Source organism: Phodopus roborovskii, unplaced genomic scaffold (assembly GCF_943737965.1).
Source record: "Phodopus roborovskii unplaced genomic scaffold, PHOROB, whole genome shotgun sequence".
Classification (NCBI taxonomy): domain Eukaryota; kingdom Metazoa; phylum Chordata; class Mammalia; order Rodentia; family Cricetidae; genus Phodopus; species Phodopus roborovskii.
The window spans coordinates 19,707,382-19,720,599 of record NW_026126571.1 but is presented as its reverse complement, the minus strand read 5'-3'; the positions used below and the strand labels follow the sequence as shown (position 1 = coordinate 19,720,599).

At 51.5% G+C, this 13,218-nt stretch overlaps 1 protein-coding gene across 1 annotated transcript in view; it reads left to right on the top strand.

The window, feature by feature from the left end:
• LOC127235883 (probable ubiquitin carboxyl-terminal hydrolase MINDY-4) overlaps positions 1–13,218 on the top strand; it is a 69,002-nt gene that overhangs the window by 38,287 nt on the left and 17,497 nt on the right. Inside the window, exons 13-14 of the mRNA XM_051203270.1 lie at positions 9,933–9,996; positions 12,956–13,117. Of these exons, the coding sequence (XP_051059227.1) occupies positions 9,933–9,996; positions 12,956–13,117 (226 nt within the window). The remainder of the gene's footprint in view (positions 1–9,932; positions 9,997–12,955; positions 13,118–13,218) is intronic.

The window sequence follows — 13,218 nt, the reverse complement described above, 5'->3', positions numbered from 1 at the left end:
CTGGTGAGGGGGATTTGGGTAATCGCTCTTAGCAGGTTCTGGGGAAAGGATTTTCCTGAGTTGCCCCTGGCAGAAAGAGCATTTGTTCCCCTGTTGGTGTCAGCTGGGCTGGTGGCCTCTGCTGTGGGTGGGAGGAGGCATGGGGCTTTGCAGCCTCGTGCACTGGCCCCCTGCTGTTTGCCACCGCTGACCTTATTAAACCAGAGTGTGCACAGCCCTTTCTAATGGCATTTTCTTTCTAATCCTGCCATAATGATATGATTCATTCCCGGTATGGGCTCACATGCACGGAGACCATAAGCCTTTCTGCCTTCTCCTGGCCTTGGTTTGTTAATCCCTGGATGGTGGGAGGGCTGCGTGTGAGAGCTTTCAGCCTCACTGAGGGGAGCTATGCTCTTGGGGACCAAGCCTAGTAAGTAGTTCTTACTTCAGCTTCCCCATTTGTGCAGGAGCTTCTGGCCCAGGGTCCAGGTTGTCATGCCTGAAGGTGCACTGACTGCTGCACTCATTGGAGCAGCGGGAAGTGAGCAAGCCTAGCCATGTGCAAGCTCCTTTCTGTAGTTCTCTGCTTCCAGAAGGGACTCAGGGCTCTGCATCCATTCGCCAGAGCAGAGAGCCACCTCTCGCTGACCCATCCCACCTGCTAGGCAGGTCAGGGGAGCCCCCATCCAGCTTTGTCACTTGTGGGCATCCATCATGGTGAGGACAGCAGTTACAATTCTGCCAGCACATGCATGTGCTTGAGCTAACACACACACACACACTCACACACTGATGGGCACACAGACACATAGACACTGACCCGTAGATAGATATGCACAGATACCTACACATATGTAACATGGACACAGAGGTGCCTCCAGGGCCTCTGGGCAGGGTAGTCTATAGGTCAGGCCTGTTCCTTCCCAAGGAGCTGACTAGGGAGCTGCTGTGGGATGGGCTTTGTCCCATCACAGTGGTCTCTCCTCACCTTTCTTTAGAGGACACAGTAGAGGACAGGCCCATGTGCAGTGAGAATAATGGCATCCAGCATCTCCTGCAGCTTCATCAATGTGCCTAACCCCTTGCTTCGACAGTGACACTGGAGCATATGGTGTCTCCACCCCGCCCACCGGGTGGGTCCACTGTGGTCACTGCAGCTTTAGTAGGTGCATGGTTTACCCAGGCTATACAGCAAGGCAAGCTGGCAGCCAGCTACCAAGCAGGCTGGCCCAATCCAGCTTCTCTAGTTTGCTGCATGCAGAGGGAATTTTGGGGGAGAAACAGACTAAGGGTTAGGAATGGTTGCTCCTCTGGGCTGGAGCTTCTTCCCCTAAGAGCAGGAGCTTCCTGAGCCACTTATGGCCCATTGTTTGCCCCATATTTCCTCTACAAGAGGTCCCAGGGTCACAGGTAGGGCAAGGTCACCTCTGCTTGGATGCTCCCACCTTGGGCAACCCTCTAGAACATGAAAGATGGGTTGTGTTCCTGCCGAGTGCTAGCCTCCAGTATATACTTCCTGCCAAGCTGGAGTACCATGGGGTCAGAGGAGGACCCAGTGGGGGGGGGGGTCAGTCCCTGGCCTGGGTGTGCAATATGAAGTAGACTTGAGGTTACATTAATTATTTCTGATCTGATCAAGTACAATGAGGCATGTAGACCGAGGGCTTCGAGAACCAGGGCAGATCTGTGTAGCCTGGGTGGTGGCATCTTCATATATCCCTGAAGGCTGCTTGACGTGGGAACATCACAGCAGAGCTAACCTTGCCTGTCGCACCTGTGAAGCAGAGGCTTCGTTCCGAGGCTGCTTGGGGCAACAGTGAAGGCAGGAGCAGCCCGTGCAGTCCCAATGCTGCCTGGATCCTCAGAGTGATGCTGAAATGACCACAGCCCACAGCCCCCAGTTTTGGAGGGACAGCTCTGCTGACGATGGCACTCTGCTGGCTAGTGGCCCTCGGACAGGGAGAACCCACTTCCCATGCACTACCTTGGTGGTCAGCAACCCTCTAAGGTCTTTCTTCATAGACATCTGGACACAGAGACATCTGGACACAGAAGTACACATGTCGCCCGGCTCAGGCACCAGGTGGCCAATAGGTGAAACCGCAAATGTAAACCTTTGACAGCTTCCTTGTAGATCAAAGGCGCTTGGATCCACCCCCACTCAGTGCCCACAGCCTTTACTGTGCCTTCAGTTCTCTACCGTTAGTGGACTGGGGCTAGGAGATTGCCTTTTAAACTCTCACTGAAATGAAACTATCTAATTTATTCCTCAAAAAAAAATCCATTTAAAACAACAACAACAACACATACACACACACACACACACACACACACACACACACACACACACACACACACACGCCATTTTAAAACTCACTGTGTAGAGCAGATGCAGTCAGGTCACTGCTGAATGTGGAGGTGGTGGGGAGGGCAAATCCCTTCCCTGCCCCTCCTCGACATCTGGCATGGCTCTTCCTTAGAGAAATCCCAGCTCTGCTTAAAAAGGCAGGCAGCAGACGATGGCCAAGGGCCTTCCTGCTCTGGGTTCCAAGGCAACTTGCAGAATCCTTTGATGCTGTTTGTGGATGGTCTGTTACCGCTTTGGATGGTAGTTGGTCCTAGGAGCCCAGAGAGTTTCTAATATCAAATGATGCTTAGCTTTGAGAATGCTGAGCTGGGAAGGCCTCCCTCCCTAGCTCCTTCCAAATGTGTGTGTGTGTGTGTGTGTGTCTGTGCTGTATATGTGTGTTGAGTGTGTGTATGTGTGTGTTGGGTGAGCAGTGAGGTGGATATTATTTTCAGATTGTACAGAGGATAACATGATGACGTGTGGTGTGAATGTGTGACAGAAGGGGCAAGCTCTGTCCTCTTCCTGGCAGGGTTCTCTCTCAGCCCAGAGGTTGCACTAATATCACCCACCCACAGGTCATTTCTAAGCCAGAGCAGAGCTAGGGTAGATGCTGTGGCCAGATGCAAACCCAGCATACACTTCTTGGAACAGGAGGAGCAGGCCTTGGAGCTTTGCTTCCCCCGGAGAGGGCCAGGCTTCTGTAGGTTATTATTTTCCTCTGCTTGATGCCAGGCTGCTTGCATTCTCTCTTAAGAGCTGTAGTTACATACTGTAAAAGCCCATGTTATGTCTCATGCTCACCTGATTTCTATAAACTGAACTATATGGCTAGATATTTCCCCAGCGGGCTCTCATAAGCTCCCAGGGATGCTCAGAGCCCTACAGTCAAGGGACTCTCCGAGTCAGGCCTGGGTGACCCAGGGCTGGGGCTGGGGGGTGGGGAGAGGAGAGGGAGGGTGCTGTTGGGAGCACAGCCTGGCTCACAGTGGGTCAGTGCCCGTCAGTGGCAAGAGGTTTGCCAGCGGCCTGTAAAGAATTATTTTGTTCATCAGACATCAGTACTCATTACTGCAGCATCTTTGGCAGCTGGAGGGCAATCTTGAAAGTTCAAAAACATAATGTTGGGCAGCACAGTCAGGCATTGCGGGCCAGGGCCTGACCACACTGTATCCCACCATGTGACTCTTGCTCTTGAAACTCTTGAGATTAAAAGCAGCAATGCCAGCAGGACAGTTTCTTTCCTTGAGAAAATAGCCCTGAAATGAAAGTCAGCCATGAATGCTGGCTCCAAGGCAAGTGACAGAAGGTCAGTCCCAGCCACAGGAAGCAGAAGCCAAAGCTTAACACATTCTCGTAAAAGCCTGGCTATAGGAGAAAGGCATTTGGGAGTAAATGATGTCTTTGGGCCTTGGGTAACTCCTTTGCATCTTCACCCATCTCTTATATACCTATATACCAGCTGTGTTTCCAAGAAGAACCAAACTCCTCAGTCTGCCTCCTGTTGGGTGTCTTGTATCTCCAAATTTAATAGGGCTGTGCATAGGTCTTCTTGCCTGTGTGTGTGTGTGGGGTGTGTGATAAGTACTACTCAGGTGTGTATGATGACTTAGAGTAGAAAGCAGGGGTTCAGATAGACTCACACTAGCCCAGGAGCTTGGTGGCTTTCTGTCCTTCCAAGTTCAGCTGTCAGGGTCTGCTGTAGGTCCCCAGTATGCAGAGTTGGCAAGTTGTAGCTGGGGAGTGTCCACTGGAGCTAACTGTGGGCAGTAGCTCTGCCAGTGGGCTCTGCACCTTGGAGATGCATGAGAGGGGTTCGCTCTCTATGATCCGAGATGCAGTGTAGTTGACAGCTGAGTGGAAGGCCCTCCTGGCCCTCAGGCCCATGTGTGTGTTTTAGTTCTCTCATTGAGGGTTCAGGTAAAGAGAGCAGGCCTCAGCAGGAGGAGAGGAGGGTAGAAGGGTAACCAGGACACGGAGTGGGCTGCTTAGTTATCCCTTGCTCTGCCTGCCACCTGGAATCTAGGTGTTATCTCATGCTCACAGCTTCTCCCACAATGGTGTGGGCACCTCAGGTGCCCCCATGCATCTGCAGGGTCTAGAATCCAGTTCTGGGCAGTGAGGAACCCAGCAGGTCATTACCTAGTCCTAAAAGCCCTTGTTGCCTAGAATGACTAAGTGATCATATGAGAACAGTTGGTATGGGCCCTGGAGATGGATGGAAGGAGAGATGAGATCGGGCATTTCTGTCCCCGGGCTACAGAAGGGTTCTCTGTGGAGGAGGAAACACTCAGCATGGCTCTGAGGATTGGTAATTCGGGCTTGTCAGATAGAAAAATCAGCTGCTTGGTATCTGACAGGGAGGAATGGCAACAGAGCCAGGGAGAGACCATGAGTCACAAACCACAGGCAACTTGGGGGCTTCTCTGGGCAATAGTGAAGGCTGTGGGTCCCTTGAAGGGTATACTGGGTTAGTAGTGAAGGCCACGGGTTCCTGGGGCAGGGTTCTCTGGGCAATAGTGAAGGCCATGGGTTCCTGAGGGTGGGGGGTTCTCTGGGCAGTGGTGAAAGCCATGGGTTCCTGAGGGTGGGGGGTTCTCTGGGCAGTGGTGAAGGCCATGGGTTCCTGGGGGCGGGGGGTTCTCTGGGCAGTGGTGAAGGCCATGGGTTCCTGAGGGCGGGGGGTTCTCTGGGCAGTGGTGAAGGCCATGGGTTCCTGGGGGTGGGGGGTTCTCTGGGCAGTAGTGAAGGCCATGGGTTCCTGAGGGTGGGGGGTTCTCTGGGCAGTAGTGAAGGCCATGGGTTCCTGAGGGTGGGGGGTTCTCTGGGCAGTGGTGAAGGCCATGGGTTCCTGGGGGTGGGGGGTTCTCTGGGCAGTGGTGAAGGCCATGGGTTCCTGGGGGTGGGGGGTTCTCTGGGCAGTGGTGAAGGCCATGGGTTCCTGTGCTTCCTTCTCCTTCCTTCAGGCAGGCCCTTCTCCACTCTTTAGAGCCATCCTTACACTAAGTATTCTCTACTTCTTCTCACTGCCTGGGGATTGGGAGGACCTAGACCTCCTGTCACGGTGCGCTCTTGGAATATTGCAAGGCTTATGCATGGTCTGGTTCCTCCTTATAACAACCTGTGGGGTAGCTATTGTTATCCCAGGGGACCACAGCACATGAGGAAGAAGAGGCCTGACATCCAAATAGCTGACCACTGTCCCATCTCTCTGGGCTTCCTGGAAAAACCATCTCCCCAAATCATTTGTAGATGTTCTCGGCTGTATTTCAACCTTTTGGAGGCCTGCGTTTGCCATAGGCTCTTGGCTGTGACATGAATGGTTGAGGTTGCAGGAATCACGACCTCTCAGTCATTGTTTTCCTGTTTTTAATTGTTGTGATTGTAGGAAAAAGGAAGTGACATTTACCACATGCCAGAGGCTTTATATAGTTTATCTCACTCTGTTCTCACAGAAACCCATAATAGAAGGAGGCATCACCAACTCCCAAGAAGGGGCAAGTTTTAAATGGCAGCATCCCAGCTTGAACCCAGCCATCCCCAACTTAGAGTCTGTTTTATCACAACAGCCCTCCCACTGCAGAAACTCACCTCCAAAGTAGGTGGGGGTGTAGAGGGAATACAGCTGCTGGGAGAGGGCCATAGAAGCTCACCTAGGGGACCTGGCTCTGCGGAGCCCAAGTCCCAGTGGTCAGGTGGAAGAGGGATGTCTGATTGCTTTCTACACAAAGCTTAGTGCTTCAAAGATCAGAGTCAGGGACCAACTACCCTTGTTCCCATCCCAGGGACACTACCTGTCCCCTGGTCTCCTATTTTGTCAGTGTGGATTCAGGCTGTGAGGGAGAAGGGGTTGGTCAAGGGCCATGTCTCTAGGCTACAGGAGCCTATTATTTTCCCTTCTATTTAGAAGTTTCTGTGCCAAATGCCATGTTGACATGGGAGACTTTTGGGTGAAGGGACAAGTTGGCTGGAGCCAGGGTTGGTGGAACCTGGGTGGGGCTTCAGTGTTTGGCCTGCCTGGAGCTGGCTGCTCAGGCTGTCTTTCAGACCACGTAGAACACTGGCCCTGCTCATGGTGTGCCCACCCAAGTCCAAAGTCCAGTCTTTTCTTGGGACCTCAGTTTACCTATCAGTGCGATGAGGGCCCTGCCCTCTCAGAGCTTTGAGAGAAGAATGCATTTGGGAGGCTCTGAAACTGCAGACATGGAACTCCTGTGTTGTCAGCTTGCTCCATGGCAGAAACAGCCATTGTGAGACTTGGGACAAAGGACAGAAGTCTAAAACTGGCTGCAGGCCTTGATTCTTGGATGGCACACATCACTAGCTTGAGCCAGGCCTCTCCCAGAGTCTGCATTTTTCTGTCCACCAAACACTGAGCCCCGAAGGCCCTCCCAGCCCTGAGGTTTTCTTGTGCTATTCTTTGCCATGGTGTGATGGCTCAGGGACCTCCAGATGGAGAAGGTTTGAGGGGCTTGGTCCTTGCTGTTCTCCCAAGAAGAGCTTTCTGTTGCCTCTTGTCACTAGGTGACCCGGATGCCCACAGGTGGGGTCCCTGGGTCCTGGCCCATTATTCCCAGATGCTGAGGAGTTGGGAGCGTGTATCTGGTACTGAGTCCCTCCTCCCATGGTTAAGTTCATACAGGCTTTCCCATTCTGTGCTTATTGGCTTTGCAGTGCAGGAAAGCACAGTTTGCTGGAGGGATTGAAGTACCAGACAGCTTCTGTGACGTAGCTCAAGTAGACCCTGGCCTCTTAGCTTTTATGGCTGTATCCTAGTAAGAATCATGGAGCAAGCCCATCTTTGTCTTCACCCTAGAGGCTCTGTCATTAGCATCTGTAAAGTGTAAAGCATCTGTAAAGCACAGAAGATTTCATGGAAAGAGAGCTTTGAGTCTACCCTGACAGTAGATGTCATTTGTCCTAGTATCCTAGGCTGGTGCTAACAAGGCCAGGAAACCTTGGACACAGAAACTTGTTCTTACAACTCTGCAGGCTGGGTTGGATCAGGACCTATCCTGCTGGCTTCATTTTAGCTCCCATGAAGAGCCTCATTTTCTGCCTTTGGGTGGGTTGGGACTTCAGAGTCTATGTGTACACACACATGCGTATGTGCACACACGTGTGCACACACACACACACACACAGTACTGAGGATTGAACTGACAGCCTCACATTTGCTTTTCCATTTTAAAATTTGAATCATTCTTGTTCCTGTCTGATCTTGGACCTCCTCATCTCTCTTCTCCCTCCTCCTCCATTTGTATTTTTGAGACAGGATTTCTCTGGGTAGCCCTGGCTGTCCTCGAACTCAGAGATCCACCTGCCTCTGCAAATGGATCTCTAGGGTTAAAGGCATGCACCGCCATGCCAGGCTTGATTGGACTTTCAGTCCTTCTGCCTCAGCCTCCTGAGTTTGCTTCTTCAGACTGGGTTCGATATATGGATTTGGAGAGTCGTAGTTCTGATCCAGACCATTTTGCTCCCGAGTGGGAGGCTGAGGCCCAGGGAAGAAAGGCTTACAGTTGCACAGTGGACTGGGGCTGGGTCAGGCTTCTATGTAAGCTATTCTCTTGTATAGCCAAGGCAGAGGATGGCCTCTGCCCCAGGACTCCTCACACGTGCTCCCCGTCAGAACTCCCTAGGGGAGGATTGGGCATTGCTATTTGCCAAAGTTGTAAATCTCTTAAGCCATAAGCTGCTCCTTGGCGTCTCCCAAGTGCCCTAATGTGAAATACACATGTCCCTCCCTTTTAAGATCCAGGCAACTTCTGAATTTCCCATCGTGTTTGCACCTAAGGATGCAATTACCATTTCCTCCCATTGTCTGTTCTGCTAGTCCCTCTTCTCCCAGCTGACGCAGGCTTTCTAGCCCGCTGGGTGAACACGCGGCCGAGAGCTTATGAAGATCGGACTGGTTCTGAAAGTCACAGGTGGCCGGCGGCCAGCGATGCTTATCAGTCCCCCCAGGACTGCTTTGAGGTTATTTTCTTCTCATCAGAAGATGTTGTATATGCCACAGAGAACGTTTCCATCAATTCTTTTGCCTTAGCTAGCGCCAGCCCAGCACTGTGCTGGCCATGAGTCACCCCTTGCTGGCTGTCTCCCAGGCACGCTGGTCAGCTTTGAGTGGGCTTGGACCTTCCCAGAAGACCCTGGGTCTTTGTGGTTGTTTATATGTCTCTGTGATGCTACCTGAGGCCCATCTCCTGAGCACCATGTCTCCATTTGACCCCCAGTTAAAACACACACACACACACACACACACACACACACACACACACACACACAATTTCCTGGCAAGGATGATGGAGTTGGAGTTTCTGAGGTTATCTTGGAAGACCAGAGGACTAGAGTGTGTGTTTTGAGTTTTTGAGTGTGTGGGGATCTTGAACTTAAAGCATCTGTTGAGACCAGGTTCTCCTCTTCCCCTAAAAGGAAAAACAAATGTTCCACCACAGAGCCCTTCCTACACTTGGCCTCAGCTCAGTGCTCTTCTGGGAGATGAACTTAGCAAGCACACCAGGCCCTGCACATGGTGCCAGGTGGGCAGTGTGCGTCCAGGTCTGTTGTGTGTAGCTTTAGAGACCTAGGAACCAGGCTCTCAACCTCACCTCTCTCCAGTGCTCACCTGCCTGAGCATCTTTCCACATCTATAAAAATAGGAAGTCCTTCTTTCCTCTTGAGGTCATTGGCCATGACTGCTGCTTTCCTATGTGCTGACCAAATGGTTCTAGGGCACATAATAATAAAAATAAATGATATGATTTGCTGGCAAGAGTATGACTGGGGATCTGGGAGAAGTTGGGGTTAAGGGGCGTAGATAACATATTTCATTGTATAAGTATGTGAAATTCTCAAAGGAAACGTTTATAAAGATAAGGCGGAGGCTGTCAGGATGGCTCAGTGGGAAAGAGTGCTAGCCACCAAGCCTAGTGACCTGAGTTCAATCCCTGGGACCCACAAGGAAGGAGTAATGAATCAACTCTTGTTGAAAGTAGTCCTCTGATTTGCTATGGCAGGTGCACATGTGTGCATATATGTGTGCGTGTATACACACCTGCACACATGGACACACAAAATAAATAAATCTAAAAACAACAGGGTAGAGGGTTATGGAGGAGACTATCTAATGTCAGTCTGTGGTCTCCAGAAACCCACATGTGTGCACTCAACTGTTTACCCTCTTGCTACCTCACAGTGGTAGTTAGATTTTAACACACGGCCCCTTGAGAGACACTCTCTAACCATATTGAAACCACAGCAGAGTCATGAGAGTCCATTCCAGTCAATCCCTCCTGTTGAACCAACTAGCTGCCTGAGGCCCCGAGGTGGGGGCCAGGCACGCCATCGCCATCCTCACCATTAGTGGTGATTGTGGTATGAATCTCAGACATTGGATTCCCAGGGCAATGGCCTGTTACATTTCACTCACCAGATTTTGGTGTGGCCAAAATGGAGGCCGTTTTGTGGTAACACCTCTACAGAGTCCCAGCATAGAATGCTCAGGTTCTTAGCAAATGGAATCCCTAGGGCAGGCCCAGGAGCACCTGGCTCCTCAGTGAGGTCCAAACATGCTCATGTCTGTCCCTTTTGTGCTTTCTAGTGTCCGCCAGGACTTCGACGTCCCCACCAGCCATCTGATTGGAGCTCACGGATACTGCACACAGGTTAGGGGGCCGTGGGGCCCCACACGGGGGAGCCAGGCAGCCCTTCCCCCTCTTGAGTTCCTCCCTCCCTCCTACATCTGATGAGACACCCCCCTTGCAGCTTTTGTGAGCCTGCCTCTTTCAGCTTCACTGTCTTGGTGACCTGGGAGGAAAGCTCAGTTTGTTTTCTACCTGCTGACTGGTATTCTTGGAGTCGTGGGGATGCAGAGGAGATGGAACACGGATCCACTTGAGTGCTGGACTGCACACAGCCCAGGCTGTCAGAGCATGCCCAGGGCAGCAGAAGACAATTGTCTTCACAACCATTGCATCTTTACAACAAATGCTGTTAGGGACACGAGAAACCTCGTTTGTCTTTTGTATTCCCTGTCTGGTAGTGCCACTAAAGACACCAGTTCAAAGTCCTCTCTGGTGTGCATCAAGCTTCCATGCACACCTTTCTTAGCATGCAAAGACCTCTGAGAAAGGCCATGTGGGTCACTGTATGCAGGATCCAGAACTCACAGTCTTCTGACGAGCTGGCTGGGACTGACTAGTTGTTCTAGGATTTTGACTCACCTGTGCCTAACCCTGGAAAGCTACCTTGGTCCCATGCAAATGCAAGTTTGAGGTCTGTGGTGTAGCAGACACCCACAGAAGGGTGTGTGACTGGCTTCTGCCCTCCCTGGAAGAAGGTCATGGAGAATTTCCTCTCTTCTGGCTGCCTAGTGGTCTTGCTCTCCTTGTGCATACCTGTTTGTTTCCTCCAGGGGAGTCTCCTCTAGCGGAGGGTGGAGAATGGAGCCGCCTGGGCGGGGGACAGGAATCAAACTGGGGGCAAAGGAGGCTACACCAGCATCATCCTGGACTGGGGTCAAGTCTGTTCTCTGCTACACTCACAGGAGGAGCTGAGACATCTCCCCTCCCCCAGCTCCAGTTCCCTCCCTTGTGGAAGAAGCATTTGGCCCAGTTCATGGCTGCTTAGCTTTGGTTTGCACAGCAATCCCTATGGTGATGTCGGAAAGCAGGCTCTGACTCAGGCTGTGCTGGGGCTAGGGAATTTCTTCGTCATTTTCTTTTCTTCTTTTCTTGCTATATAGCCCAGGCTGGCTATGAATTCCAGATTCCCCCCACCCCCCTCAGTCTCAGTCTCCTTAGTGCTGAGATTACAGACATGCACCACCACACCAAGCCCATGGAGGGTGAATTTCTAAATGCTCCCCCCAGGAGGAAACAGTCTGTGGCATACACTTGAAATAGCAGTGGACTGGATGGTGACTGAGTTTCGCTACTGCAGTGTTTTTGAACCAAGGGCAGGCGGTATGTGTGGTGCCCCTCCTCTCTCAAGAACACTTCCTGCTGGGGGCAATGCTTTGAACATCCCAGATGGAAGAGCAGGGCCTTTATTCTTAGTGCAAACCAGATGGAAAAAATTTCCACCTTAAAGAAAAAAAGACTGCACCTTTCTCAATAGCTTCTGGGCATGAGGTATAGTATCCCAGAGTAGTTATTTCCTCTGAATTCTTTTTATCATTTCCCCTGTAGGGACACAATGAGGTCCTTCCAGTGTGGGCCCCTTGGTAGCCATCAATAGAGGCCTAACTGTCACTGGGGCAGGGGTGTTAGAATCAATGGAAGGTTTATGTTCCCGGAACATCAATTTCATAATTCAAGGGAAAACACGGCTGTGGACTCTGCCCTGCAGGGCATTGGGTGCCATTCCCATGAGCTAGGAGACAGCTTCATGCTTGCGTGTCTCACTGCTGTGGGGAGGGTTACACAGAGGGAGTGTTTGTCTGAATACTAGGGGTAGACCCGTCAGAGTTCTTCTCCAAAGAGCCCTTGGAAGCTACCACCTTTCAACTGGAGTGTCTAGATGGGGTTGCTGTCAGGACAGCAAGGGTGACAGAGATGTTGTACTCAGCAGATGTGGGTGAAAGTTTAGCTCAGTCACTTTCTGGCTATGTGGCTAGGACAAGTCCTTTCTCATCTGCCCGGTTCAGTTTCTTTGTTCCTAACCAGTGGTGGGACACTGGGGGGGGGTCTAACCTCAGTGATGCACTGCAGCACCAGACATGGAGACTCCCAGAGATGCCATACTGCTCTCGACACTGCTCCAGGTCTGAGGTCACACTTTTGGTGGCTGCTTGGGTGTGTGGCGTGAGCCACGGGGACGCTAGGATCTGGGGCAAGCTCAAACGCCGCCTTGTGCTGCCCTGTCTCTTGCCCCTGTCCTGCTTTTCTTACCGTCCCTGTGAGATCCCTGTAATACTAGGGGCACCTGCTTGGTGCTGCAGTGTGCAGGGTTGGCTGGCTTCCTGGCTGTGAGATGTGCTGGGTCCTATGAGATGTTATCGTTGAAGGAAGCTGGGTAAAGGGTACACAGGAACTCCCTGAACTATTTTTGCAACTTCTATTGAATCTAAAGTCATTTCAAACATTAAAATGCTTATTTTTAAAAACACTGTCTTTGAAGACTCTCCCAAAGGTCACTCTCCAACAAAGCTGTTCTCCCTTGGTTTTGTGACTCGTGTCTATGTGGGGCAGGGAAGACTCTGTGCGCACATTTTTAGAGTCCTGCTCATATCCTACATTAGGTTTCAACCACACAGACACATCCTTGACCCCCACTTCCCCCCTCAGCTTGCCCGGAGCATAGAGCTGTGTTGTAACCACTCAAAGGTCCCCCCATACTGAGACTTAGAACAGGCTCTGTGTAGTCTTTGCTCAAGAAATGCTTGACTTAGATAGCTGAATCCCTCAGGGTGCTTTGATGGGAGCCGTTGGAAGAACCCCTCCCCTCCCCAGAGCCTGTGGAGAAATCAAACCAAGCCCCTACCGCCTCAACTCTTCATTCTGTTTCTTGCTTTCCTTGGTTTCTTTCCTCCTCCACCCCTTTTCCCTTGTTCCCGGCCTCCCCTCCACTCTCCCAAGGCTGATTTCAGAGATCTGACGCAGCTTCCCCTTCTCTCATCAACAGGAACTTGTCAATCTTCTCCTGACCGGGAGAGCTGTGTCCAATGTTTTCAATGATGTAGTGGAATTAGACTCCGGCGATGGGAACATCACGCTCCTCCGAGGCATTGAGGCACGCAGCGACATCGGTTTCTTGTCTCTCTTTGAACACTACAATGTGTGCCAGGTACCCACATGTACTCTGGAACCCCAGCAGCCTAGTTCCCTGGACCCATGAGACAGAAGGACGTGGAGGAAAGAAAGCTGGTTCCTAGTTCCCCAATCTGG